This window comes from Lonchura striata, chromosome 1, assembly GCF_046129695.1.
Source record: "Lonchura striata isolate bLonStr1 chromosome 1, bLonStr1.mat, whole genome shotgun sequence".
Taxonomy (NCBI): domain Eukaryota; kingdom Metazoa; phylum Chordata; class Aves; order Passeriformes; family Estrildidae; genus Lonchura; species Lonchura striata.
In genome coordinates this window covers 152719446-152746982 of record NC_134603.1, presented here as the reverse complement: position 1 = coordinate 152746982, position 27537 = coordinate 152719446, and the positions used below count along the sequence as shown (strand labels likewise).

The window sequence follows — 27537 nt, the reverse complement described above, 5'->3', positions numbered from 1 at the left end:
ATTAGCAATATTTTCCTATGAGTTAGTTAATAATCAGGCATTACAGACATATCTGCTTCTTTAACAGCTGAATTGGGAGGGCACTAGGAGCTTCAGAGAGAGCTTTTTTAATCTGGCTTGGGCTGCTGGTTCTCAGTCACTGCTTGGGGTCTGGGGCTCACTGGGTTTGGGGTGTGTCTCAGGCTGGTTTGGGGTGTGTCTCAGGCTGGTTTGGGGTGCGTCTCAGAATGGGTTGGGGTGTGTCTCAGGCTGGTTTGGGGTGTGTCTCAGAATGGGTTTGGGGTGTGTCTCAGAATGGGTTTGGGGTGTGTCTCAGGCTGGTTTGGGGTGTGCCTCAAAATGGGTTTGGGGTGTGTCTCAGAATGGGTTTGGGGTGTGTCTCAGACTGGGTTTGGGGTGTGTCTCAGGCTGGGTTTGGGGTGTGTCTCAGGCTGGTTTGGGGTGTGTCTCAGACTGGGTTTGGGGTGTGTCTCAGGCTGGGTTTGGGGTGTGTCTCAGGCTGGTTTGGGGTGTGTCTCAGACTGGGTTTATGATATGTCTCAGGCTGGTTTGGGGTGTGTTTCAGGCTGGGTTTGGGGTGTGTCTCAGGCTGGGTTTGGGGTGTGTCTCAGGCTGGTTTGGGCTGTGTCTCAGACTGGGTTTGGGGTGTGTCTCAGGCTGTGTTTGGGGTGTGTCTCAGGCTGGTTTGGGGTGTGTCTCAGACTGTGTTTGGGGTGTGTCTCAGGCTGGTTTGGGGTGTGTCTCAGACTGTGTTTGGGGTGTGTCTCAGGCTGGTTTGGGGTGTGTCTCAGACTGTGTTTGGGGTGTGTCTCAGACTGGGTTTGGGGTGTGTCTCAGACTGGGTTTGGGGTGTGTCTCAGGCTGGGTTTGGGGTGTGTCTCAGGCTGGTTTGGGGTGTGTCTCAGACTGGGTTTGGGGTTTGTCTCAGACTGTGTTTGGGGTGTGTCTCAGACTGTGTTTGGGGTGTGTCTCAGGCTGGTTTGGGGTGTGTCTCAGGCTGGTTTGGGGTGTGTCTCAGACTGTGTTTGGGGTGTGTCTCAGGCTGGTTTGGGGTGTGTCTCAGACTGTGTTTGGGGTGTGTCTCAGACTGGGTTTGGGGTGTGTCTCAGACTGTGTTTGGGGTGTGTCTCAGACTGGGTTTGGGGTGTGTCTCAGGCTGGGTTTGGGGTGTGTCTCAGGCTGGTTTGGGGTGTGTCTCAGACTGGGTTTGGGGTTTGTCTCAGACTGTGTTTGGGGTGTGTCTCAGACTGTGTTTGGGGTGTGTCTCAGGCTGGTTTGGGGTGTGTCTCAGGCTGGTTTGGGGTGTGTCTCAGGCCTTACTCCCCTTGTGCAGGGTCTTGCTCTGGCTCGGAGCATCAGGGACAGCGAGAGGGGTGGCCGTGCTCAGATTGGCATCATTGACAACGAGCGGGACTCCCCAGACCTGATGCAGATCATGAGGATGGTGCTGGGCGAGAGGCGCGGGGAGCTCCGCGACGCCATCCCCGACGCCAAAGCCGACGAGCTGCAGAAAGCCAACGTCCGGCTCTACCAGTGAGTGCTGGGCTGTGCCCCAAACCCCATCCCTTCTCACAGAGGGCTCTCTGGGCTGTAACTCAGCTCAGGGGCTCTGTCTTGCAGTGTCTATGAGAAGGACAATGACCTGGTGGTGCAGGAGATCGCCACCCGGCCCCTGACGCAGGATCTGCTCCAGCACGAGGTGAGACAAAGCCAGGGTGGCCTTTCCAGCAAGAAAAGGAGGCTGTGGTTCACTTTGTTTTCAGCTGAGCACCTGTTTCCTGAAAATTATCAGGCTTTCCATCACTAGGAGAACTTAGCCCTGCTGTTAGATTAGGACAGCTTAGCCCTGCTACAGTCTCAGCAGCCGGAGGTAGGTGGTGTGTTGAAGCTGTTCCAAGAAGAGATGGCAAATTGATGCTCTCAGCCAAGGATTATATTAGCTTGGCAATCACAGTGAGGGAGAGCTGCATACCAGGAAAAAATTCCAGATGGAATGAAGGCTTCTTAATACCTGATGTTCAAGGAGAGCCTTCCCTCTGCTGACTCCAGAGCAAATAAATACTCTGCTCACAAAACCAGGGAGATTTGTTTTCCTGCCGTAGCAAGTGGCTGGTCTCAATGACCCACCGTGGAAGATTTCCTGACAGACCCTCTGTGCAGAGTTTTTCAGAAAACAGAGGCTTTTCCTCTGACTAAAATTTGGCAGAGAATTGCTCATCCTTAATTCTCTGCAGTGCAGACCAGCCTGTTCCAACGCAGCACTGTGCCGCAAGGCTCTGACTCCCCTTTTCATCCTGATGTCAGCCTTGTTAAAACCTCAGCTCCCTTTGCAGACATAGGAAACCCTTTTTCTTCTTTCATAGTTCAGTTTGAAAAAGGAGCAGCCTTTGGTCCTACAGTGTGTTTGGAGCACCAGCTGTCTGTAGTGGGGATGGGCTCAGCACATCACTCATCCCCTTTGGGTTCGGGATCCCACTGTGCTCACAGCAATGCAACAGTGAACTCCAGATCAGGGATCTCAGTGAGGACAAAATATTCATGCAGAAAATGTCTGACTTGGACCCTTCCTGCTCCTTTAGTAGCAGATTTGGGCATAAATGCAGGCAGCAGCAGGCTAGGGTAGATATTTCAGCATATCCTTCTCCTGGCCCCTTTCAGAGCTGGTGGGGTTTTTGGTTTGAGAACACTTCCTGTGCAGTGGTAATAGACAGTTTTGAGCAATTCCTAATAAAAATACATACTCCAACTAGTTACAATTATAAATCAGCAGCCTGGGCCAGGTGTGCCCATACCTGTGAACCCCTACCCTGTGGGGTTGCTGGTAGTTGTACTCCATTTTTAAATCATAAGAAATTCATTCTCCATCACCTCTGATAATGGCTGCACCAGGGTTAGAGCTCTGCAAGGCAGAGAAATGAGTTGGATATGCATTTAACTTAAATCTTCAACAAGGAGCCACCTGATTGGGCTACAAATGATGAGCTTTTCCTGCACAGAGTTTTTCACATTTGTTTTTTTCTGTTTCCTGTTTTTTCACTTTAACATCAGGACTGCTATATTTTAGACCAAGGCGGCTTCAAAATTTATGTCTGGAGAGGAAAGGCCTCTAGCCCAGAGGAGAAAAAAGCAGCATTCACTCGAGCTGTGGTGAGTTGTAATAGAGTGCAAACAATGTTGTGGGCGGTTGATATGTGCTGATCTAGATCTGACCACTAATTACAATTAAGTGTAGGTCTTGGGGAGCTGGCCTGTGTAATAACAGAGAGAGAAGCTAAATGTCTAGGGGAAGCATGATGACATAAATACAAAATTGTTAGTCATCAAATTGTGCTAGGACTAACACCTGCCACTAAAACTAAGGAAAAAATGGTTAAAGAAAATCAAGTATAAAAGAAAATACTTTTCTACATGGTAAATAGTGAACTTCTGGGAACTGTTGGTTCAAGGATGGTGGAGTCAGAGAGGATCAGCAGGGTCAAAAATTTGGCCAAAAAAGGTGCATAAACAGATAGTAAAGGGGCTCTGACATCCATGTGTTATTTTCTGTCAGAGCATTCATCAGCTCTTCCTCTCAGAAAAAGATTACCTCAAGGGAGCCTGAGCAAGTGAGGTATTTGGTATTTTTTTACAAGTTAGCATTTTGAAGTGAAGACTATGAGGGAACATGGCTCTTAATTAGACATTTACTTATGGGAAGGCGTAAATGGCTTCATCTTCCATGAGATCTAACTAGGAGATACTGAACTTCAGTGGGTTCACCTTCAGTAAGGTCCTACCTGGAGACACCCAGCCTCAATAGGATTGCTTCTATTGTCTCAGAGAAGAAAAGCTTAAAAATGCCTTAAAACCTATCTCACTGTCCTCTGTGCTCCTTTCAAGAGCTTGACTCAGACTCATTTTAGTAGGCAATCATCTCTGCAAATTCTGGCCCTGAGCTACACATGTAGAACAAAAGATATGTCTGTCTTTCAGTGTGGCAGGTGGGAGGGATGGGAGAACCATCTGCTCTGCTTTTCCCTGAGGGCAGTGTGTGACTGCAGTTTCTACAGCAGAAGTTGGATGCTCAGAAAGCCACAATCAGGCTCCTTCCCACAGCTGCCAGCACTGCACCTCGGGTCATCCTGGAGCCTTCTGAGATAAACACAGGAGCGGTTCCCAAAACTGAACAAGGATTTTGGCATTGTGGCAGCACACAGAACATTTTCTTCCCACTCATATTGTATCAAACACCTCTGTTGAAATAGTCTTTTAACCCAATGGTAGCATTATTGCAAAGAAATAATATGGGTTTAGGGAAAAGAATAGAAAAAAGAAGAAAAAATATTTGTGAGGATTTAGTGTGAGAGTTTTGTCCCTGCAGAACAGACTTCATGCTCTGGGGGTGCTGAGCTGCCTCCACCCCTTCACTCCCATCCTCACTACCAGGTTACAGGTAAAAGAGTTTTCCAGGCTTAGAGAGGGATAAAAAGTTTGGAGAAAAGGGGTAGGGGTAGGGCTCAGTCTCCTAAAGGCAGAAGTAAACATGGATACTACAGCAAAAGTCTTCAGTTACTTCTGATTAGTTCAAATGCAAATCTTGGACTGAATTCCACCCTGTGTTCAGTGAGGGACACTCTTCAAGCTGATTCAGGTCCACACCCCTTTTCTCATGTCTGTAAAAAGTAAAAAGCTCGCTTATAACCTTTCTGAACCCCACCAGGGTTTTATCCAAGCCAAAGGCTATCCTTCATCCACCAACGTTGAGGTGATCAATGATGGAGCAGAGTCAGCCATGTTCAAACAGCTGTTCCAGAGGTGGACAGAAAAGAACGAAACACAAGGGCTGGGCAAGGTCTACACTACAGGCAAAATTGGTGAGCACATTGGTCCTGGATTTGTCTTTCCTACCTGTGCTAAGCAATAGCTGAGGGAACATCATTCACATCAACTGTCTCCTGCCTTCAGGATCTCGAAAATCTAATGTACACTCTCCTAGTGTCTTCTATTTTCCATCTTCTTCAGTAGATGGAAAGGATTCATGAACTGAATGACATTCAGCTCTCTGAATTTTCTTACATGAACCAAATTGCCACTTACTCTGAATGTAAGTGTTGGCAGAGAGTCACTCCTCTGAAGAATTGTATGCAAAATTTCCCACTTGCAGAACTTCTGAATTTCCTTTATAAAGGGCTAATGCTGAGCCTGATATGGAGTTCTGCTTTCATTTACACTGGCATCCATCCAGTTCCTTCCTGACGTCAGTAGAATGGTTCTGTATTTACACTGGGTGTAAATGGTGTATTTATCACACTGCTGAAGGGAATATCACAATGCATTAACCCCCAAGACGAAACAATTCCAAAAAGAGAGAACTTGTTGATGAATGATGGGAAGGTGACAGAGATGCTGAACGTCTCCATCAATAACAGCTTGAGAGCCACAAATCTCTTTCCTTTGCAAGTTCTCTCTTTTCTCTCCATCTCTGTTTCTCTCTGTGCTGTCCATAAATACTCTCTTTCTTTGTCATGTGCTGGAGAAATGTAGGCATTTTATTTCTGAAATCAGCTTTTTAAAAGGAGGGAAATATTTATAGATTAGGAGAAAAATTAAGAACTTTCAGTCAGGAGACTACTAATATTTTTACCAGCTAGCCCTCACGGGAACATGCTGTGTGGCCATTTCCAGCCTGTCACAGGTCAATGCTGAAGTGAGTGAGCTCTTGCCCATTCCAAAAATCAGTGTTGGTTTACTGGGGGCAAGAGTGGCTTTTTGCAAACCTGGACTGGGTTTTCCTTGCTGTGCAGTGGTTGTGGGTGAGGGTTGTGGGAAGGGTTTGTGCATTCACTGAGTTCTTGTTTTTGTTCTGCTGGTGCACGCAGCCAAGGTGGAGCAGGTGAAGTTTGACACCACCCAGCTCCACGCCAGACCTGAGCTCGCAGCTGAGCAGAGGATGGTTGATGATGCCTCCGGGGAGATCGAGGTGAGAGAGCTCCTTTGGCTGACAGAGAATACAATAATCAGCCTGTTTCCAAGCATTACTTTGTTCAGCTTGGAGACTGAGAATAGACCTGATGTCAGTTCACAGCTTCCTCACGAGGGGCAGGCACTGATCTCTTCCCTCCAGTGATGGAACCTGAGGGAGCACCTGGATCTTCAGTGGTGTGGTAGCCAAAGGGTTGTGCTCTGTCCTCACCTTGACTCCGCTGCTGCTGACCAAGATGTTTTTTGTCCTTAGGTGTGGAGGATTGAGGACTTGCAAATGCAGCCAGTGAATCCCAAGACATACGGGCAGTTTTACGGGGGTGATTGCTACCTGGTCCTGTACACCTACCTGAGGTCAGGCAGACCCCACTACATCCTCTATATGTGGCAGGTAGGTCAAAGAAAAGAAGAGCAAAGGGCACTGTGCTGTGCCTGCTGTATGAGCCTAAAGCTGAAGGGAGCAATTGCACACAAAAATCCCAGCCCAAGCACCCAGAAGAACTCAGATACACTTTGCTCACCAGTTTCAAATATCCCAAGCTGTCCTTTGTAGGTAGTAGGGACACTGATCCCAAACTGGCATCAGACTGAGCACCAGCAAAATCAGACAAAGAGACTGAAGAATGATGGGGCTTACAGTGCTGAGGTCAAAATTCGGAGTCAGATTGTCCCTTAAAGCCTCAGTTCCTAGAGATCTATGTGTATATGGACATCTCTGCTTTCCTTTTTGAAGTATATTTTCAGCAGAGAGAAGCTTCAAAATGGAACTCCAAAGTCTACAAATACAGAATGCCAGTGAAATTTAAATATCTGGAAGTTTTAACTCCGTTCTCATGATATTACACATTTTGGGATTGGCAAGTGTTGAATTGTGAAGAGGCTTGTACCCTTGCTGTCATCACACTTTGTGTGTCACCTCCCTGTCCCCCAGGGCCGCCACGCCTCCGTGGATGAAATCACTGCCTGTGCCCTCAATGCCATCGAGCTGGACAGGAAATACGGGGACGAGGCCGTGCAGGTGCGAGTGACAATGGGCAAGGAGCCCAGGCACTTCCTGGCCATCTTCAAGGGCAAGCTGGTCATCTACGAGGTAACGTGGCTTTGGGGGGTGGAGCAGCAGCCATGGCTTGGCAGCTGCAGTGGAAATAGTCCCATAAAAATGCGCAGATATTCAGGAAAGGAGCCTGCCAGCCCTGCACAGGTTGGCAGAGGGGACATTTCTGGTACTCCTCGAGCAGTCTGAACACTGTTGGATAAACACAGTCCTGGACTGACTCAACTCAACTCCCCACCCCTGAGCTCCAGCAGTGATGTGTGAGGTCCATTCCGACTCTGTCCCAAAATATTTTGCAGAGTTAGAATAAGGCAGTCAGCCTGTGAATTACCAATGCTGCTACCCAGAGAGGGCCCTGCAAAATATCCTACAAACATGATTTGCATTGTCCTTGCCTGAATTACATCACAGAACTACCAACCCACTTCACTTGTTGCCTTGGCTGCTGATGTATGTGGTGGAGAAATTCCACCTGTGGCTGTGGGAGAGGGTTGTGAGTTTGTGGGCCCCACTCTGAGCAACTCCCTGAGGGCTCCCCTGGCAGGGGGAAACCCTCCTGAAGCAGTTCTTTGTCAGGAAAAGCAGACACACAGGACTTTTTCGGTCTTCAAGTTTTTGTTTTATTGTTATCTTATCATGACTTCAGTACACTGTCTGTGCCCAGTCCTTGCATGCAGAAAAACAGCACAAAAATGGCCAACAATCTTGTGCTTCAAGGTCTTTTTAAGTCTAATCAAAAACTAAACTACCCAATTAAGAAGTGACACCTAGATTATTTCCCTTTCTAACCCAATAACTGACCCCTAAAGACCCGCAAGGCAGATTTTTCTACCCAATTACATGATACCACCCAAACCCAAGAAGGAAGAAGAAAAAAGGAACTTGAGACAATACCCTATATCCTCCATCTTGTACCCATCTACAATATGCTAAAAATCCTAAAACCTAAATTTCTCACCCATGTGGGATACTAAACTACTCTTTACAATCCCTACAATCTATTTCACACTTTTGTGGTCTCTAGCTTACTTTGAGGCTTAGGAAGCCTTCTCCATGAATGAGGGTCAAAGTCAGTGTTTTCCTGGGAGTTATAGCACCCCAGGGCAGACAGGGGGATATTCCTCTTGCCCTGGGTTCCCACAAGGGGGATTGCCCTCTGCCCTCACTGTTGGTCCCACTATGTGGTTTCCATGACAGATGTTCAGTTAAGATGAGCACAGCTGGAAATCAGGGCACAGATGCCTTGCCAGTTTGCATGGCAAACCCTCTACAGACACCAAGATCTGGTCACATGGACCTTGAGGGTCTTGATGGGAGCTGGCCAAGACTCTGTAATCAGGGAGAAATGTGGGAGTTGTGCCATGTAGGTTTCATTCTGACCTGGAATCAGAAGATACTTGGATTTCCTGGCCTGCTCAGTGCAGAACTGTCATCCATCATTGCAACAGAGGGCAGAGCTGCGAGCCCAAAGCCCAAAGCCTTCCTCAAATCAGTCACACCCTGGATCTGTGTGTCCTCCTCACCTCCCAGTGCCACCCTTCTCTCTGTCCTTGCAGGGCGGCACGAGCCGGGCTCAGAAGAGCAGCCCCGAGCCGGCCATCCGCCTCTTCCAGGTGAGGGGCACGGATGAGGTGAACACAAAGGCCACGGAGGTGCCCGCCCGAGCCTCCTCCCTCAACTCCAACGATGTCTTCCTGCTGACCACCAGCCAGGTGTGCTACCTGTGGTGTGGGAAGGTGAGTCTGCAGCGAGACATGGGGAGGCAGCCAAAGGGATCTGAAATTGCTGAGGTGGGGCTTGAGTCTTCTGCCTCTACGAGGTCATGGAGGTGAATCCTTGGGCAGGTGGCCCATTAATTCAGTGGAGAAACGGCTTCAAGTCATGCCAGGGGAGGTTAATACTACATATTAAAAAACATTTCTTCACAGAAAGGAATGCCAAACACTGGAACAGGCCGCCCAGGGCAATGGTGGAGTCAAAAGTATTCAAAAATGTGTGGATGTGGCACTTGATGACATGATTTAATGGTGCTGAGCTGATGGTTGGACTTCATGATCTTAAAGGTCTTTTTCAACCTTAATGATTCAATGATTGTGTGAGGAAAGTGAACCCAGGAAAGGGCTCTGTCTGTAGAGGGTCAGCAGTAAAAGCCTTCTCTACAAAAGTAACCCATGTTGGGGTTCACCTCACCTGATTGTAGGTGTTCATGCAGCTTTCATTCAGATAAATAAATAATCCCAGATTTTCCAGCTGTAAGAAATCATCTGGGATGAGAGCAAATGCATTTCTCTTGTTTCAGTCGTGTGTCAAGATGACATGGTAGACCACAGCAGAGAAGTTGTCAATGTCCCATCCCTGGAAGTGTTCAAAGCCATGTTGCATATGGCTTGGAGCATCTTGTTTGAGTGGAAGTTGTTCCTGATAATCTCTAAAGTCCCTCCTAACCCAAATCATTCTGTCGCTCTGTGAGTTTTGCTCTAGGTGCCACTGGCTGCACAAAATGTCCCTTCAAGAACTAGAAATGGATTCTGAGTGATCAGCTCAAGAGCATTCAAGCAGGTCTGAAGCTCTCCAGAGGACCAAGCCAGTTTTTCCCCAGGGATAAATTTTTCCAGTCTGCCCCTAACTGCACCTCCATCTTTTATCCTGAGCACAGGGATGCAGCGGAGATGAGCGGGAGATGGCAAAAATGGTGGCTGACATAGTTTCCAGACGGGACAAGCACACCATTCTGGAAGGACAGGAGCCAGCAGAGTTCTGGGAAGCTCTGGGAGGCAAAGCACCTTATGCCAGTGAAAAGAGGTAATAGTGACCTCTTGTTCCTCTGGGCCTGGCCAGGGGACATTAACCAAGGGATTAAAACTTTTCAGGAAAGTGAATACTTTGGTACTGTGTCCTCAATAAAGGGAGCATGAGGTCAGAATATCATCAAGACCTTGGTCAGAAACCACACCAAGCTGTTTCTTTCCTGGCTTTTGGGCCAAAGAGTTCTCCTGAAGTGGAAGCTACAGGTCCAAAGCCTGCAGACAAGGGTGTGCTACATCCTACTTTCTCCCCAGTAAACTTATCCCATATCCTGTCCTGAGGGCTGCAGGAACCACATGCTCCATTTCCAGCCATTAGCAGCAGCAGTCCCAGGAGAATCATGAGACTAGATCTGCTTTTGGACAACATGGATTTCTCCATCCCTCTGGGCTGCTGATGGTTTCCTTTGCAAAAAGTGATCTGGTGTGGCTTTCACCTGACATCAAACTCGTTGCCACAATGAGGGAAGGGTTCTACTTTTGCCTTTTTTGGATGGAGAAAAAAAGGACCTTTGAAAATCATTAAAATGGTCAGAGAATCCCCTGATATTTTGCTGACTTTCAGGCCTTTCGATGAGTATTGCCATGTTCCACCACTTCCTCCAAGGCCACAACAAATAGCTTCAGGGCCCTGCAGTAAGCCAGGAGGGAAAGATTTCCACCTTTCTTGCTTTTTTCTTCCCTGCCATGCACGAGGCAGGTTCCAGGAGCAGATCACACACTACCAGCCTCGCCTCTTTGAGTGCTCCAACCAGACGGGTCGGTTCATCATGACGGAGGTGGTCGGGTTCTGCCAGGAGGACCTGGATGAAGATGATGTCATGCTGCTGGACACATGGGAAGAGGTCAGAAAAAGCCTCCTCCCCTTCTCCTCAGACATATTTTCAAACAGGTTATGGCTTTAGTTGGTGTTTATTGAGTTGGATCTTGGCCTGTGACTGTGTTCAGCTACCTTGAAACGTACCAGAGCTGTACCTGAAATATTTATGATCCATGCCTGTCTCAAAAGCAAAATTTTCCTTGGCTGGGGGTAAATTTGGGCTCAGAATCATGTGACTATTGGGAAAACACATTTTTATGGCTTTACTGGCCCCAAGTGGGGCCACTCCCTGGGGGCTCCCTTGATGGGGGAAACTTTCTTGGAGCAGTTCTGTGTTACAAGGTCTTCTAAGCCTAATCGAAAACTAAGTTGCCCAATTAAGAAGTGACACTTGAATTTTTTTCTTTCTGACCTTTCTGACCTCTGACCTTGTAATGTGGGTTTTTCTACTTATTTACAAGATACTACCTAAACTTAAGAAGGAAGAAGAAGGAAGAGAAAGGAACTTAAGACAACACCCTATACCCTCTATCTTATTCCCATCTACAACATACTAAAAATCCTAAAATTAAATTTCTCACCTAAGTGACATACTGTACTACTTTCTATAATCTTGTCTCTGCTCCCACTGGCAGGGGAGAGCAAGCAGCTGTGCCTGCACAGGTTCTAATGCCTCACTGACCTTCAGCACCTTCTCCCCTTGCAGATTTTCCTTTGGGTTGGCAAAGCCTCCAACGCACAGGAGAGGAACGAGGCCGTTGCCTCGGCTAAGGAGTATCTCAAGACCCATCCAGCTGGGAGGGACTTGGCAACTCCCATCATCCTGGTGAAGCAGGGCTATGAACCCCTCAACTTCACAGGATGGTTCAATGCTTGGGACCCATACAAATGGAGTGTAAGTTGATGGAAAAGCCCTGTTCTTGGGGTCTGCTGTGCTGGGATGACCCCAAAATTGTAGAAGTCTTTGTTTCCTAGCCCGTGCAGCCAAAGGAGTCTGGAATGTGTAGGATCAGGTTCTCAAGGTTGTTTATTTTTCCTTATCTGTAACATTCTTTCTCTGACCTGCTGAGCTCTGTCTAGCAAGGAGGACATGGCGATCTGCCTCTCACCTCAGGTGGAGTTTACATTTTATACTCAAAACTACATGTACTATATTTACAATACTGTGCCAATACCTACCATCTATGTTAGACAGTGTGTCTCTACCTTAATCCAATAGAAAAGTGTCATCATCACACCAAGACATGGAGGACAAGAAGAAGGACAAGAAGGCCAGGACACACCCAAATTCCTCCATCTTTACCTCCTGAACTATATTCTAAAACCACCAAAATTCTACTTTTCCACTTTGTGTTAATTCAAATATCACAATACTCATACCCTTGTGGCTTTTAATTCCTCATATAAAATTTGCAGTGTTTTCCATGGGCTAAAATCGAAGCCAGAGGTGTTTTTGACTTCTTGCCAAGGTCTCCAAGACCCCTGCCAGGGTCTCGAGACAGCCAGGGCAGCCAGAGGGATGTCCTGGACTCCAACACCCTGTGGTGTTCTCAGCGGAGCCTGGAGGGGGTTGTTCTCAGTGAATATAGGATGCATGGAGTGAAACCTCACTGGGAAATGTCCTGGGCTTCACAAAATCATGGAATGGCTTGGGTTGGAAGGGGCCTTAAAGATCGTTCAGTTCCAGCCCCCTTCCATGTGCAGGGACATGAGTTCCTGGTGCTGTCTGAGCAGCTTCTGCTCCTTCACCAATAAAAAAGCTGTGTGGTGAAACAGAGGCTTTTGCAAATGTGCTTGAATTCACAATATTAATATTTTCCTAAATATTAGGTTCCAAATCAAGGTTTTGATTTCAGCCAAAAAGAGGTGGGAACTATGAGTAGTAAACTTAGGTTCAGATGGAAAACAGACCCACCCACATCATAAAGGAAAAAAAAAAACAAAAAACAGGCCAAAGCAACAACAGAAGTTCATTGTTGAAAGTGCAGCCACAGAGGCAAGTTTATGACCCAGCTTTAAAGGCAAACTGGTGAAATGAAAGATGTGAGCAGATAGGTCTTATGTTCAGGTTTGTGGAAAGCCCATCAGGACCTCCTGAGCAAGGTCACCCTTGGTCCCTGCACACCAGCCTTCAAAAGCAGAGTTACAAATACCAGCTCCTCCCTAGGTAGAAATGGAAACATGCTCCAAGAGATGACTGGGAATGAAAAAAATTCCTTTCTCCCTTCTTTCCCCAGAACTCCACACTGCAGGAAAACTCTTACAGGGATACTTTATTTCCTGTATCTGAGTTTGCATTGTCTTTCTTCCCAATCCATGTGGTGGTGGATCCAATCTTGACAGCTGGACCTGGAGAGATAAGGCAGCAACTCACAGTGACCCTTAAAATATGTTGCTGCTTAGAACAAAGGTCAAAACTTGTGGGCTTGTTTTATTTTTTTTCCCCGAGAATTGCTGAAAAACAAGGATACAGCTCATAAAATATGTGCCTCTAAAAATATCCCCTGTAGGCAGCTTCAGCAACTACAGACAAGCCATCTAAACTGTTGACATCCCAGAAACATCTGGTGTGTGTTCTTTGCTCAATTTTGGGTCTAAATCTGTTTTTTTCTACAGTCCATGTGTTTATGTTGCTTGTTCTTGTTGGGAAACTTGGTTGGATGATTCTGTTAAGAACTGACATCTCCTGGCTGCTTAGGAAAACACAGTCATGAGGTTTGCCAGTTTATCTAGCCTATTCCATTTTTTTAAATAGAAAATAAGAGATATCTGGTAATACATGGCACCTAATTACAAGAAGTCAGGACTTGAAGCTTTGAAAAAATATGTTGTTTTAGATAAATGAACCAGGAAAGTTGGAAAAAAAAGAATACTTTCGAGCACTGCAAGATTCATCAAAAATGTAAAATATTTAAATCCAACAAGCAGTAAATATTATTTCTCTTCATTTGCCTTCTGCTCCAAAGTCTTTAAATTTCCTGGTTTCCCCTGTTGTTGTACAACTGCAAAGGCTGAAGTCCATTTTTTTTCCTTTGTTTCCAAGTGAAAGCTCAGATTCTTCTGATTGCAGGGGCTGATGTTTTCAGGAGCTGCCACATCAGTGGCCATCACTGGGCTTTAAAATGCAGGATCTCCTGACCCAGCAGTGTGGGTTAGGAGCAGCCCATGGTTCTCACAACTCTCTCTTTCCCTTTAGGATGGCAAATCCTACGAGGAGATGAAGAACAGCTTGGGAGACGTGTCGGCCATATCCGAGATCAAAGTGGTGAGTTGTGTCTGGGCCGTACAAGTAGGAAACCCCTGGGTGCACACAACACCACATCCTCTTTGCACCAAGGAGGGGACACCAGGATCAGGGCAGGGATGGCCAGCATCAGGGCTGTGCTCCTCTGTGGGAAGCAGAGGGAGATGTGATAAATAACCCGTAAATACACCCAGACCTCCTGGGCCTTTTCCAGTGCTGCCCAGAGTTATCTGTGAGCAGGACATGGTCCAGCTGCTCTATTGCAGAACAAATTAAGGTGTGTGCAGCTCTAAGAGGGTGTAGTTAAGTGTTTTTTGAATAGTTTACAGTGGTGGAGCCCCTGAGACCTCAAACAAGGTTCCTCTGGTCAAGAGGGGCATAGCCCAGTGGGGGATCCTCCCAAATAAATGAGGTCCCAGCAGTCCCAAATGCCATTGTCACATGGGTCAGTCAGTTCTGCCCTGGGCAGGGTCAGGATGAAGGCTGGAAGGAAGTGGCAGGTTTAGATGAGGAGAGATGGCTCATCAGGGAGGGGTGTGCAGGTAATTTAGATATTTTAGACATGGTAGACATCTAACCTCACCTTCTGTCATCCCACATGTGCCTTCCCCTGATGTTATCTTGAGAAGAATGAGACTGCTGTAAGTATCCTCAGTTCTTTGTAAGAGCTCTCATTAGTGTGTGCTTTTAGCAGTCCTAACACCAAGGTGTAGCATTTACGAAGGCACTGCACTAACACTTCAGTTGGGATTTCCCCTTGCTGCTTTGGAGCTACAGATAGTCTGTGCCAGAAATAGCCCCCCACAACCCCAGCAGAAAGATCCTGGGATCATCCCCACCTTGCTCTGCCAGAGCATCTCATCATGACCTGTTTTCCTCCATTTGGCAGGACCTGAACAACCTCAGCCTGAACAAGAGAACCTTCAGCACAACCAACCTGGCTGGTTCAGCTACAGCAAATGCCTCCTCAGAGTACAAATCTCACTTCAACCACAGTGACAGCAACAGCAACAGCTACAACAGCAACAGCCACAGCCACAGCCCTGCCATGGTGCCCAACGGGGAAGGGATTTACTCCCGAGAGGTGCTGATGCACAGGACGGTGGATGAACTTCCCGAAGGCGTGGATCCCACTAAAAAAGAGGTGACAGCATTGCTGGTTTGATCCCTTCCTAACTTAACCTGCAGCTGGCTAAGTGTACTTCAGACCACCAAGTCCTGCTCAGACTCAGGGGGACACTGGCAAGACACACAGGTGTCACCAAAAGCAGGAGCTTTGTGTGAGGAAGTTCATAGGAACTTAGAATGGTTGGGTTGGAAGGGACCTTAAAGATGGTCTAGTTCCAGCCCTCTGCTGTGGACAGGGACAACTTGTGGTGGTTTTAGCCTAGTTGAAGTAATTATGGGGTTTCTGTGGCAGAAAAATATAATTTCAAGTAGTAATTTTTAAAAAATACTTTCTTCTGGTAGAATTGTTTTGCTCTGCCATTCAACTTCTGTCCTCAGAGGGACAGGAGGTGACACAGCTGAGGACTAAGCCAGAATTTGCATTTTACTTAAGCTGTAGGTGAATGTTTTCATTTGAAACTCCTCCTAGAAGGAATGGTTTGGTTTTTTTTTTGTTTTTTTTTTTTTTTTTAATTGTCAGAAAGCTTGCATTTCAGCAATTTTCAATTTCAGAAAAAATTACACATGCTAGATTTCCAGTCAGACCAAGGATTTTGGCAGTGTCTGAAGCTGAATCCAAGCAAGCTGATGGGGGGGGGGACAGAGGATTGATTTCCTCTATTCCCTGTAATCCTTGTTTGACCAATGTCTTGCCCAACAGATCTGGCAAAGGCCAACACCCACAGCCAGAGCCATGGTCCACAGCTGGGCTCTACATGGGTTCTTCTACCCAAAATACCAGGAAAAAGCTCAACCTCCCATTCCCACAGGGCCTTTGTCAGCATTCCTTCTTTCTGCAAACCCTGTCTTTCCAGCAATGGGAGTGAATATTTCCAGTGAATATTTTAGGGGAGGGGACTGAGCTGGGGGAGAGGCTTTCACTGTGAATCACTGCCTAAAACTCTGGCCAGCAGAGCTTCCCTGGTGGACCATAAATTGTCCTGGCTACAGTATGATCAACAGGGGGTAAATTCCAGACAGAGCATGTTAAATCCTCAAAACTGGAACACCTCTTTGGGCTGGTGGGTTTTTTATTCCCCTGGTGCTTCGGGAAGTGGGATGAGGAACAGTCGGCTGGGATGTTGCATTTCCCACCACGAGGACAGGGAGCTGAACAGGAGCTGTTGGTCTGGAGTCAGAGGTCAGCAGTGGCATGGTGGGGAGGGGATGCAGCTGTGGGGGTGTCCCAGGCTCTGCAGAAACCAAAGCTGACCTGTCCTTCTCTCTCCTCACTGCAGTGCTATCTCTCTGATGCTGATTTCCACGATATCTTTGGGAAGTCCAAGGACGAGTTCTACCAGATGCCCAAATGGAAGCAGCAGAATGAGAAGAAACAATTTGGACTCTTCTGAGACATCTGATGGGGCATCTGATGACTCTGGGACCAGCCCCTGCTCCCTTAGGAGCTGCAGGAAAGACATGCAGGCATTTCCTCAGTGATCCCAACCCGGCACCCCAGTCCAGAACAGTTATTCCAGCAGCCACTGTTCATGGCTCCTTTCTCCCTGCAAACCCAGAACCCCAGGAGGAAAAACCTTTTTCAGGAACAGCCTGACAGGATGTTTTTGCCTCTTCCTGACACTTTATTGCTGATAGCCATGAAGACAAGTGTGAGCCACACAACAACTGCATTGTAGCTTCATCTTTCCTCTCCCTTTTGCCAATTGCCACATGCTGAGGCCATGATCTTCCTTCATTTGTAGAAGTTTAAAGTTAGTCAAGACAAAGGCCATTTGCAGCTGCTGTGTGAATTCTGGGTGGGGAGAGGAGGGGGAAGCTCTAAGAGGATGGAGGGGGAGCCTTGAGGTCAGGAACAAGCCAGATGCCTGATGAAGTAGTCTGTGGAGTGACACCAGACAGTTCTGCCCCTTCTCACCTTGTAGAAAAGCTACTCACCAAAAACCAGCAAGAATCAGGTCCAGATTAACATGAATAGCCCAGGGCAGGTAAAGGACATGAGAACCTGGTTTGGGGGAAAAAAGCACTTATTATGAGCATATTTATTAGCTGATGTTTCCAGAGGATGATGACACTAAAGGCTAGACACAAGTATTGATTTTTGACTGCCAGACAAGACTCTACTTTTTTTTCTCTTTTTTTCTCATTGAGACAGCATCTGCAATCTCACCTGGCCTCCCTGACTGTGGCCAGGGAATGTCAGAGTCCACCTGCCCACAGACCAGAGGCTTGAGGAAGCCAGGAGGGTTTTGGGTATGACCTGAGGCAGAGGGTGTCCTACTGAAGCTTTTATCAGGGCTCCATCCCTGTGATGTCCTTGGGGCTGAGAGTGCTGGTTCCACACTGTAGGATCAGTCTGGCTGGGGAGGGCAGTGGGAAATGTAAGCAACCAGTGATTATGGGATAAAACTGTAAACTAAAGGTAGAAACACTGCCTTAAAACTCAGACAATATGGGTTTGCAGCATTACTCCATTTCCAACCTGATCGGTGATTCCAAATAAACATCCAGCAGCAGCACTCTAAGTGTCCTTGATCAGCATGGGCGGTAGGATGACAGCAGATAAAAGCTCTCCAGGGCCACAGATCCTTCAAACACCTGGTCCTCAATGGAATTTTGGATTTTTTGAAAAGAACAAACTGAGGAGGTGGGGTCCCTTCTGTTCTCAAACTCCATGTAGTTCAGGCCATTTGTCCCCCAGTGCCCATGGACGCTGCTCCTGAAGCCCTCATTGGCAGTGAGCAGCAGTACCTGGCACTTCAGCAGCTGGCCTGACTGCCCAGCCCTGCTGCAGGGATGTGGGCATGGAGCTGGGAGCTCCAGGCTGTTGACAAAGAGCTCTCACTCGACATCCAGGACTCATCATTGTGCTGAAGTGTCACCATCTGGCTGGGCTGGAGCAGGGACCTCCAGGTGATGGGGTCTCCTGGATAGATCTTTGTGTTTAAGAACTGGTAGTTAACTTAAAATAACCCCCAACCCCGTTGTTATGTCCCTGTTCCTACTGCCACTTCATCCCATCTCTGCTTGAGGGTCCAGCCCAGGATCCACTGGAATCCCCTGTGCAGAGTAAGCATCAAGAGAGACACAAATCAGCTGAATTACCTGTGATTGCTCCTCTTGTGTTCACAAGAGATGCAATCAGTGCACATTGCCCACGTTTCAACCTCCGCTGGCACTGCTGGTATCAGCAATATTTGCCTTGCCTCACTGAAGAGTGTGCTGCCAGCTCCCAGATTAATGAATTGCTCACTTGATAACAACATGGACCACGTCACTTCCTTTGGGGAGAGACATCTTGCAGCATTGTCATCGTGCTCTGCCCATCCCATCTCCATCTCAGTTCCTTTTCCACCTGGCTATAGTAGCTTTCCCCAGCTGTTCCTACCTCATAAGGGATGTTTTTTCTTCCCATGGATCTTGCCTACCTCTAAGGGCATAATAGGCAGACGAAAACTTGGCCTCTCTGTGCAATCCATCCAAGCCCTGACCACCTGGTCCCCCACTTCTCACCACAGCAGGCAGGTGAGGGCTTTAGCTCAATAATCCAACTGAAATCTAATCATGCCACCCAAAAATGCAAGTAGTAAGTTCACAGCCAACCCAGTGGGCTGATCTGACCTCACAGAGGAACAGAATCACACAATGGCTTGCACTGGGAGGGACCTTAAAGATCATCCAGTTCCAGTCTCCTGCCATGGACAGGGACACCTTCCACTATCCCAGGTTGCTCAGAGCCCCAACCAAAGGGGCCTTGAACATTCCCAGTGATGGGGCATCCACAGTTTCTCTGGGAAAACTCTTTCAGTGCCTCACTGCCCTCACAGGGAAGAATTTCTAACTTGCCCCACAAGAGTTGGTACAAGTGAGGAGGCAGGAACACTTCTTACCCCCTTCACCTATGCTTTTCATGCCATGGCTCCCTAAAACAAAGTGCTGAGAGCACACAGGGAGCAGGGACCAAACTCAGGCTGTCCCTGGGTGGGAGTCAAGCACGTTCCATCCTTGGCCTTTCAAATGTGTCTCACCAATGTGCCCCATCCTAGAGGTGACCTGGGAGAGCTCGTGCCACTGCAGGGCCCCCTGCTCTGCCTCGCTGGCCACTCTTGAGCTCTTCCACCTGGCTGGTTGTTAATACAGTATCAGCCCTTGAGGTGTGTGTTTAATTCACATTTAATCTGGCAATGGTTTACAACATCACACAATATTGTTTACTGCAGCATAACAAACTCCAGGGATGGTTAAAAGAAACCCGGCTTTCCAGTGGGCATAAGAACCATTACATCCAGGCTATTTTGGACTAAAAAAATAAGATGACCAAAGTATGTTTAAAAGGACATTAACATCTTTGCTATCAGCCCCTCATATTCACCACCAGGGATTCTGATAATTTAAGAAATCAAGCAGGTTTATCTCCAAATTTATGCATGTTGCATTCAAGTAGGACAAAGAGGCAAATAGCGACAAGTAATTGAACGCTTCCAGAATTTGTTTTAAACTTTTAATAGCCTAACATACTGTTAGCAACACAGTTGGCACTTCAAAATATATATTATTTTATTTCAACAATATTCCCTTAACTCTGTAGTTCTACTAGAAGACAAATCACTCGTTGCCATAAATACTGTGTTGTTCTTAAAACACTCTCATGCTGGGTTACTTCTCCAGTGCAACTGGGACCTGCTAGCACTTAAAACATCTACTTCCTCTCTGTTAAAAAATGACATTTTTCTGTAAAAACACAAAGAAAGTTTTACTGTATTAAAAAAAAAAAAAAAAAAAAAGCCCTGCTGGGTGTTGAGCATGTTCCCACTGTCTTTGGCAAAAGACCTTCTCTGAGGTCCCTTTGAGTGGGTTTCACTTTGGGGCAGAGGGAAATCTGCTGTTCAGCAGCTTCTTTCTCCTCCACAAGGATGAGAGCTAGGCTTTGAATGCAAAGTGGCCTGGCTGAGAGCCAGGCACACAGGCAGAGTAGTGCTCATGTATTTTTTATTGCAACACAAAAGGAAACTCGGGTTACATAACACGGGGCTTTGTAGTGCAGCTTTCTTTTTTAATCTGTAACAGAAAGGAGGGGAATCGTGTCCCCGTTTAGGACTTCATGTGGTGAAGGATGGCTGACACCTGCAGTTGCAAGAAGCCACCTGGCACCTGGCCACTGATTGCAGTGCTGAGGGAGACTTTTCCTTGCACAGATGTTGGGTGCTTTGCCCAGATGCCTGACCAAGCCCAACCCAAGAGTTCACTAAAAAAAGGAGTCCCTATCCTCTCGCTAAAAGCAACATTAAAAAAAAAAAAAAAATAAAGTGAACTAAAACCACAGCTGGATTGGTTGAACAGGTACAAAAGGATTAATCTCAACAGCAGCATTAGGATGTTTCCAGCAGCAGGGAGAAGGTCGATGGCTGTTTCACATCGGAGTCCTAACGGAGCACCGAGTGCTGCTCCAGGGGAGGTGCTGGGGACTGACCCTGGCACTGGCAGGGCTCACACACTGAATTCCTTTCAGGTCTGTGAGGAGGCCCACGGTGGCCTGGAGGAGCCAGGCTGCTAATCACAGTCCTGGATATTGACATAGACAAAGAGGGTGGAGGAGGAGTAAGGGTCTCCGTTCTTGGTCAGGAGATGGATGTGGCGATAACCTGGAAGCAGAGACACAGATGGAAAACAGCCTTTAGTCCATTTGGAAAAGTATTTGCTAATGTTTGCCAAGACCCTGCACAAACATCTCCCTGTCTCAGAGCATTTTGTTCCCAGTTTCCCACAGGATCCTGAACAGGCAGGTCCCCAGAGGCACAGCCCTGAGCTTAGGTAACACAATGTGCCCAAGGCCTCTGGTGGCAAGAGACAATGTTTTGGTACCCCAAAAATCCACTCTGACTGTGATGGATCTGGACCACTCATCCAGGACCCTGGAGCTTCTCAGAGGGCTCAGTGGCTGTGAGGAGCAGGCAGCAGGGCCTCACCTTGCTTCAGACTCGTGAAGGGAAGGGTGTACTGCCCGATGAAGTCATTCTTGGTCGACATGTCAAAATCTTCCACCACAAACCGGACCAAGGCGAGTGCAGGGATCTCTATGTCAAATGTAAACTCCTCATTCCAGTTTGGGTTAAAGCCTGGGCAACACAGACAAGGATGGAGGTCAGAGATGTCAGCAGTAATGGTGGTCTGAGGTGTTTGCAAATGGATGGAGACTTTTCCTGACTGTCAGCCTAATCTGACCTAGACCAAGGCTCTAAGAGGTGCCAAGAGCCTTGTTCCCTGTTTTCATACTGTGATTTGCTACCTGGAACTAATAAATCCTCCAGCTTGGGCTGTTCACTGCAGACCTTGGTCCTTGCAAAGAGTGAGGAGCAGGAGAAGGGAGGAACTCAGCTCTGCTCCACAGGCTCTTGCTGGATGGTACATGGATGTCTTTGGTTGCCATTGGACCAGACGTAAACTTTTATAGCCCTAAACCAGGGGAGGGAAGAGAGGAAAGCTGTGCTTTTGTGTTGAGACAGACTTCTGGGGCCTTAAGCCTCTGCAACTGCTTGAGATAATCCATGTAAGCACCAGTCTGTGCCCCAATTTCCCCGTCTGCAAGAAACGTTAATGAGGAGTGTCTGACTACAAAAAGCATAATCAAGTCTGGATAAGGGTCACATGGTCCAGAATCACAAAGCACACAAAACTGAGACCTACACATGAAATGTAGAACAAGCTCAGTGCCCTCTCTCCAGGCCATGGCAGCTGCAGAGTCAATAAACCACTCCCCAGGAGCAAACAGGAGAGGACATCCTGTTGGAAACCCTACTGCCTGTGCAGAGCAGGGACCAAGGACAGCAAAATGTCACCTGGAGCCTGCTGGTCATGCAGGGTTTGTCAGTGATTCTGCAGGAGACAGGGATCTTTCATCTGTCCTGAAGGTGCTGAGATGGGCCTGGGGTGTCTTTATTGTTTGATCTGCTTTCCACAAGGCAGCACTTATCATTCCAACATCATTCTAGTAATTCCAGTATTGTTCCAGCTAGAGAAGGGCTGGCCATGGGGCTGGGAGTGCTCAGCAGCCCTGAGGAACAGGCTGGCAGGTCTGAAGTGTTCCCTACACAACTTTCACTTGACAGGATGTAAAAATTATTGTAGGTGACGGAAATGGCCACGAGATTTAGGAGCCAGGCCAGATTTACTCAAACAGGAAAGAGGAAAAGGGAAACATTGTTAGCAGGCAGGAAAATATGCACCAGCTTTCCAGTGCTTGGCTCTTACCCCACACAGAAAAGCAGAGTCTGTGTGTTTGTGCAGAATATCCATGAATAATATCAAACCCTCAGTGCACAGAGGGAAGCCACAGCCATGTCTGACTGGTAAGAAATGGTCCTCCAGCTTCTGAGATATTCAGAATTAATCTAGGCAATACCCTGAGGAGCTTGAGTAAATTTTGTATGGCCCTACTTTAGGCAGAGGCTGGAACAGACACCTCTGACATTCCTTGTGACAATCTGACAATCTTTTGTGAGTTTGTGACACTTTTGGGGTACAATCAGCCCCACAAGAAGCTTCCTCTGGGAAGATCCTGATGAGAACTCCTGCACACCAGGTCAAATCCAGCTGCATGGAGGTAAAGAGCACTTCCAGAGCTCTAGCTCTGCAAATCTGGCAGCCAGCCCCAAACCATTCACATGGTTGCTGTTGTTTCACAGGGAATTTCTGTCTTCAAACAGAACAACAACACCTCAAGTATCTGCTTGGTGTGGGCAGGATTGGGTGCCCCAGGCAGGTCTGCTCACAGGGCAGCAGTCTTGCCAAGGGACAGAAAAGGTTCCTGCTCATGGGAGCAGAGCTTGGAGGAAATCTCCTCACCATTGTTTTCGATGACTTTGGTCTGCTTCTTGCTGTTGTCCTGCTGGACACCATGGATCTCTATTGTTACCTTGGGATCCACAATGGAGTTTTTGCTTTTGTTCACCTTTGGCAGCTGCTGACCAGAGATTATCTGTGGAGGAAACAGGGGAAGAGGTCAGGACATCATTAGGAGAGGGGGCTCCCTGGAGGATTCCCTCTCCTTCCTCAGGAGTGCAGGATCTGCTGTGAAGGCTGGTGCTGCCCTTTTGGTGCTGGTGCTGTGACATCCTTCAGAGGAAGCTGTCATGAGCTTAAAGCACCTAAGGAACCTTGCTCCAGCCCAGCCAGCTGGCTTTGGGACAGGCAACTTTTCTGAGTGTCCCCAGTGCTCAGCTGGTCCTTGGGAACACCAGAGGTGGCTGCTGATTGCATGTCTGCCTGCACAGCTCTGGAACGACAGCAAATGTTGTCATTAACTTATTGCCCAACATCAAACACGTGAGTAGATCCCTGGGGGATCCAAGTCCATGAGAGCCCCCAGATGTGGGAAATCAGTAGGGTTAGACAACATTGAAGGTAGGACCAGAAGGAGAAGGTACAACCTATACACCCCCCCAAAAAAAGTGGATGTTACTGAGATGTTTTCCAACTTCTGTTCTTACTTTAAGCAGCAGCTTCTTCTTTGTCCCCCATGTTCCTTCTGTGATGGATTTTGGATTGAATTTGGTTTGTTCATCCCGGAGGAATTCCGGCTTTAAGACATACCCAGAAAACCCATTGTCCTGGAACCGACCCTGGTACACATCCATTTCTGTGCCTGCTGTCTGGAAATTTAGGGCAACTGCAACATAAATAAATAACTTCAGTCACTCAGATAAATCAATAGCAATATTTTCATGCTAATTCTGTTCACATAAAACTGCACTTCATGGACATAAACATTGGCTTTTCCACGCTTCAAAGAGCAGTAGTAAACTCTGACCCTCACAGCCTGCTAGCCATGAGGATTTCTTGCATTCAGAGATGACAAAGATAGGCAGGAGCAATTACAGCCATTCTGCCTTCCCTAGGATCAAAAATTGTCCTGCAAGGAATTTATGCTAGCTAGAACAAGTGCATCTTTTAGATAAACCTCTTAATTTCTATGCTGAAGGGATCCTCTCCTGCAGTGAAGCCAGCAAATCCATCTCAGATAATTTCTCTGGCTACTTAGCCTCATTATAAAATCTCCTTTTCAGCCCAGATCTGCCTGTTTTCATTTGCCATCCCGAGGGGCATTGATGCCTCTGGACTAGAGAGCTCCTCATTGTCTGAACTCCTCAGGTGGCAGCACACAAGCTCATAAGAGCTGATCAAATCACCTTTTTACTCTCTACTCCCCAAAACAGACTAAACCTCACTGGTGTCCTAATATCAGGCACATTCCTTGTATTTTTCCCAATTTGTCGATACCTTTTAAAAGGTATTGATGTAAAACCTGGAACAATCTCTGTGAACAGCCTCACTGATAGCACAGGGAGTGCACATGGACCCCAGCAGCTCCTCAGTGCTCCCTTGATTTCCTCAAGGATGATTTTAAACTCTTCAGCAACATCTAAGACATCTCTTAAGACATAGAAATTTATTCTGGCTGCACGTCCTTCATACCTGGTCATACTTGAAGGCTGAGAGCATTTTAAGGTACTCCCCTATTTTTCCACCTGCAGCAAGACTTTGATAACTGCAGGACACTAGTTTTCCTGGGAGCTGAAAGTACTCAGGGCTTGTAAAAAATCTTGTTTTGCATGCCCAAATACTGTATTCATGTCTGGCCTTCCTGTACCCCAAGGGAACTGATGGTGCCTCCCAAGGATTGTCCTTAAGCCAGACAGGGTAAGGGGTGCTACCTGTGTCCCCATGGGGGCTGCAGGACCCACAGAGCTCATGCTCCCTTCTCCTTTGTTAAATGGTGAAATTGCAGGGATTTGCACATTAATGTGCAGAAAAGCCTCTCCTAATGGATTTGTGAGACAGAAAATAGTCCATGGAAAGTCACTGGGCATTGTTTGGAAAGCTGGTCTCTATCACTGACTGCTAAGCCTCTGGCTGCAAAGGGCTTGAGATTGTGGCTCAGCTGGAGCCCCTCCACAGCCAGGTCACGGGTGACCCAGGCAGGTGACCCCCTCCAGCCCCCAGTGACACCCACCGATCTGGCAGCCGACGTTCCACAGCTCCACGGGGCTGTAGTTGGAAGAATCCGTCCTCCAGCCTGCAGGGTAGATACGGCTCAGGTGCCTGATGTTGTGGTGAATAAAACTGGTTCCTACAGAGAAAGGGAAAAAAAAGAAGAAAACATCTATTTCAGTGGTGGAAACATCCCTTTCAGTTTTATCTCTTCTTGCTGCTGCTGTGTGCTCCCCTGTGCCTGGCAAGTCTGGCTGAGTGGGAACCACCTGCAAAAATGTCGTTCTTGCTAACAGCCTAGAGGATATTAAGTTCTTCCCACTTGTCCTGGCTTGTAAGATAAGCATGGATTCTATTGCCATCTGTTGGAGGTTGGGATGTTTTCTTATCTCTTCCAAGAACAATGTCTCCCTCTGGGGAGATATCTTCTGTTAATGGACTATTGAACGACTGACTGCATGACTGGTAAAGTTCCATCAGCCCATGGTGAGATGCTCCACCCAGAGGGAGGAGCCAAGCATTCCTACCTGCATAAAATCAGCACTTTTTGGGACACCAGGGCAGCCCTTTGCTGGATTCCCAGAGGAGCAGCTTCTTCTCTGCTGGATCCCCAGAGGAAGACCAGGCCCATCTACTCCATCACCAAACATTCAGAGAAAACTCCACCCTTCTTCAGATCTCCACTTCAGCAGCATTTCATCTGCCACCCCAGGAGGAGCAGCCACCATTTAACTGGACTGCTACCAACACCCTGACTCCTCAGGGTGTCAGGTTTATGACTCTATCAGTAGTTTTGTTTGTACTAATTACATTTTTTTTTTAGGTTTTTTCCTAGTAAAGAACTGTTATTCCCATTCCCGCATCTTTGCCTGAGAGCCTTTTAATTTTAATTGTGGTAATTCGAAAGGAGGGGGTTTACCTTTTCCATTTCACAGGAGGCTCTTGCCTGCCTTCACAGACTCCTGTCTTTTCAAACTAAGACTCCACTTTTCTCAGTGACATGCTTGACCAAAGAGATCCTAACCCGTGTCTCTGGGATGCCTTTTCCAGCAGCAGCTGTCCCTTTCTGGGGAGCAGGGACAGAGGAGGGCAGAACACACATACCAGACTCCTGGGCCAGTTTCAGAGCTTTGCTCTCCGAGAACGACGACATCTCGTAGAAAGCCCGAGGATGGTTGGGGTCATCAAAGCCTTCAAAGTGGACACTCTTGCAGTAGACAACTGTGTCTGACAGCTCCTTGGCCAGCTTCAAGGTGTCACTCTAAAAACAGGAGACAAGAGGTTTGTGGGGAGGTTTTGTTGTCGTGCTCAAAAGTGGTAGTTGTGTTTTTTCTATAGGACCCCAGGGCTTTTCTTCTCCACCACTTCCACCAGGATAAGATGCACACTCTCAGTCAGTGGCTGGTGGTGTGCCCTGTGTGTCACCCTGTGCAGGAAAGGCTGGAAAAGGATTTCCTCTTTGTTGGTGGGATACCCTTCCCTGCTGCTCTCTGCAGGATCATCTGTATATCAGCACCCACGTCTGTCTCCAGGTGCTAAACTTTACAGCAAAGCCTTAGCAATGACTTTTCCATGCTGTCCTGGTCCCAGGCATGCAAACCTGGAAATAAAGGGAAGAGAAGGCTGTGAAGCCTCCACAGAGCTTGGGCTTTTTCCCCCATGAACCAGGAAGCTGTCACAATGCTTTGTTGAGTCCAACTCCACAGCCACATTTATTGGTGCAAGTGAGAGTCCCCACTCCCATCAGGGGCAAGAAAAGAAAGTCAAAAGATGTCAGAATGTCAAAATAATGTACACATTATTGACTAGAGAGCAGAGAAATAAGTAAGACCTGCAAAGAGTGAGCAGCTCATTAAAGAGAAATATAGATCAGTCCTGATACAGAGGTAACACCAAGAGCTTTGCCATCAGTGGGGCTGAACGTGTCTGTGTCACCTATGGAGCCACCCTGTGAGGGATATGGGCTTCAGAAGGACCTGCACACTGTAAAAATCCATTTCTTACATGATGGGGCAAAACACTATTGAAAAGGCCAGCCTTTTCCTTACAGAAATAATCATACTAATTGCTTTAGGAACTGGCTACCCCTTCCCCATAGATCTTCCCTCCCTCCCTCCTCCAGGTCAGAAAGAAACAGCCAGTGAGGCTGCAGGCATATCCCAAAATGTGACTGGAAAAGCCAAAATCATGACTGTCCCATGACCAACAGCTTTCTGGAAATAAGACAGAGATTGAACATGTGTCCTTCCACTGCTTCCATAATTGCTACATGGTCTGTCCTTGCTGCAAGGTCCTCCAGTCTCATTTTAGAGAAGGAAGCCAACCTTTTTGCTTGGCTGGCTCTGCAAGATCTCTGTGCTTGGGACAGAGATCATTAAGCTGGGCAAGCATCACGATCCTCAGCCCCAGCAATTTCAACAATTTACTCTTTCAACCCAGCTGAGTAGCTGAAGCCACACTAAGACCTGTCTTGCCTGGGAACACATGAAAAATTGTATTTCAACTGCTTTTCTCTCTTTATTTCTTTAGGTGTGCTATAAAA

General features: G+C 47.4%; 2 protein-coding genes across 3 annotated transcripts in view; one reads left to right on the top strand and one right to left on the bottom strand.

The window, feature by feature from the left end:
- The window catches only part of VILL (villin like), a 37541-nt gene extending 21049 nt beyond the window's left edge, over positions 1–16492 (top strand). Inside the window, exons 7-21 of the mRNA XM_031504157.2 lie at positions 1334–1533; positions 1621–1699; positions 3049–3147; positions 4700–4853; positions 5859–5959; positions 6215–6352; positions 6893–7051; positions 8572–8751; positions 9672–9817; positions 10520–10664; positions 11346–11534; positions 13836–13904; positions 14513–14524; positions 14773–15027; positions 16289–16492. Coding sequence (XP_031360017.2) covers positions 1334–1533; positions 1621–1699; positions 3049–3147; positions 4700–4853; positions 5859–5959; positions 6215–6352; positions 6893–7051; positions 8572–8751; positions 9672–9817; positions 10520–10664; positions 11346–11534; positions 13836–13904; positions 14513–14524; positions 14773–15027; positions 16289–16402 — 2040 coding nt within the window. The 3' untranslated portion in view covers positions 16403–16492. The remainder of the gene's footprint in view (positions 1–1333; positions 1534–1620; positions 1700–3048; positions 3148–4699; positions 4854–5858; positions 5960–6214; positions 6353–6892; positions 7052–8571; positions 8752–9671; positions 9818–10519; positions 10665–11345; positions 11535–13835; positions 13905–14512; positions 14525–14772; positions 15028–16288) is intronic.
- A 2673-nt stretch (positions 16493–19165) lies between these two features.
- Positions 19166–27537, bottom strand: part of PLCD1 (phospholipase C delta 1) — a 53664-nt gene continuing 45292 nt past the window's right edge. For both annotated transcript variants that reach the window (XM_021555261.3, XM_021555260.3), the window contains exons 10-15: positions 26100–26256; positions 25018–25134; positions 23495–23673; positions 22851–22983; positions 20975–21124; positions 19166–20650 (exon numbers count right to left, since the gene is read on the bottom strand). In XM_021555261.3, the coding sequence (XP_021410936.1) occupies positions 20559–20650; positions 20975–21124; positions 22851–22983; positions 23495–23673; positions 25018–25134; positions 26100–26256 (828 nt within the window). In that variant the 3' untranslated portion in view covers positions 19166–20558. The remainder of the gene's footprint in view (positions 20651–20974; positions 21125–22850; positions 22984–23494; positions 23674–25017; positions 25135–26099; positions 26257–27537) is intronic.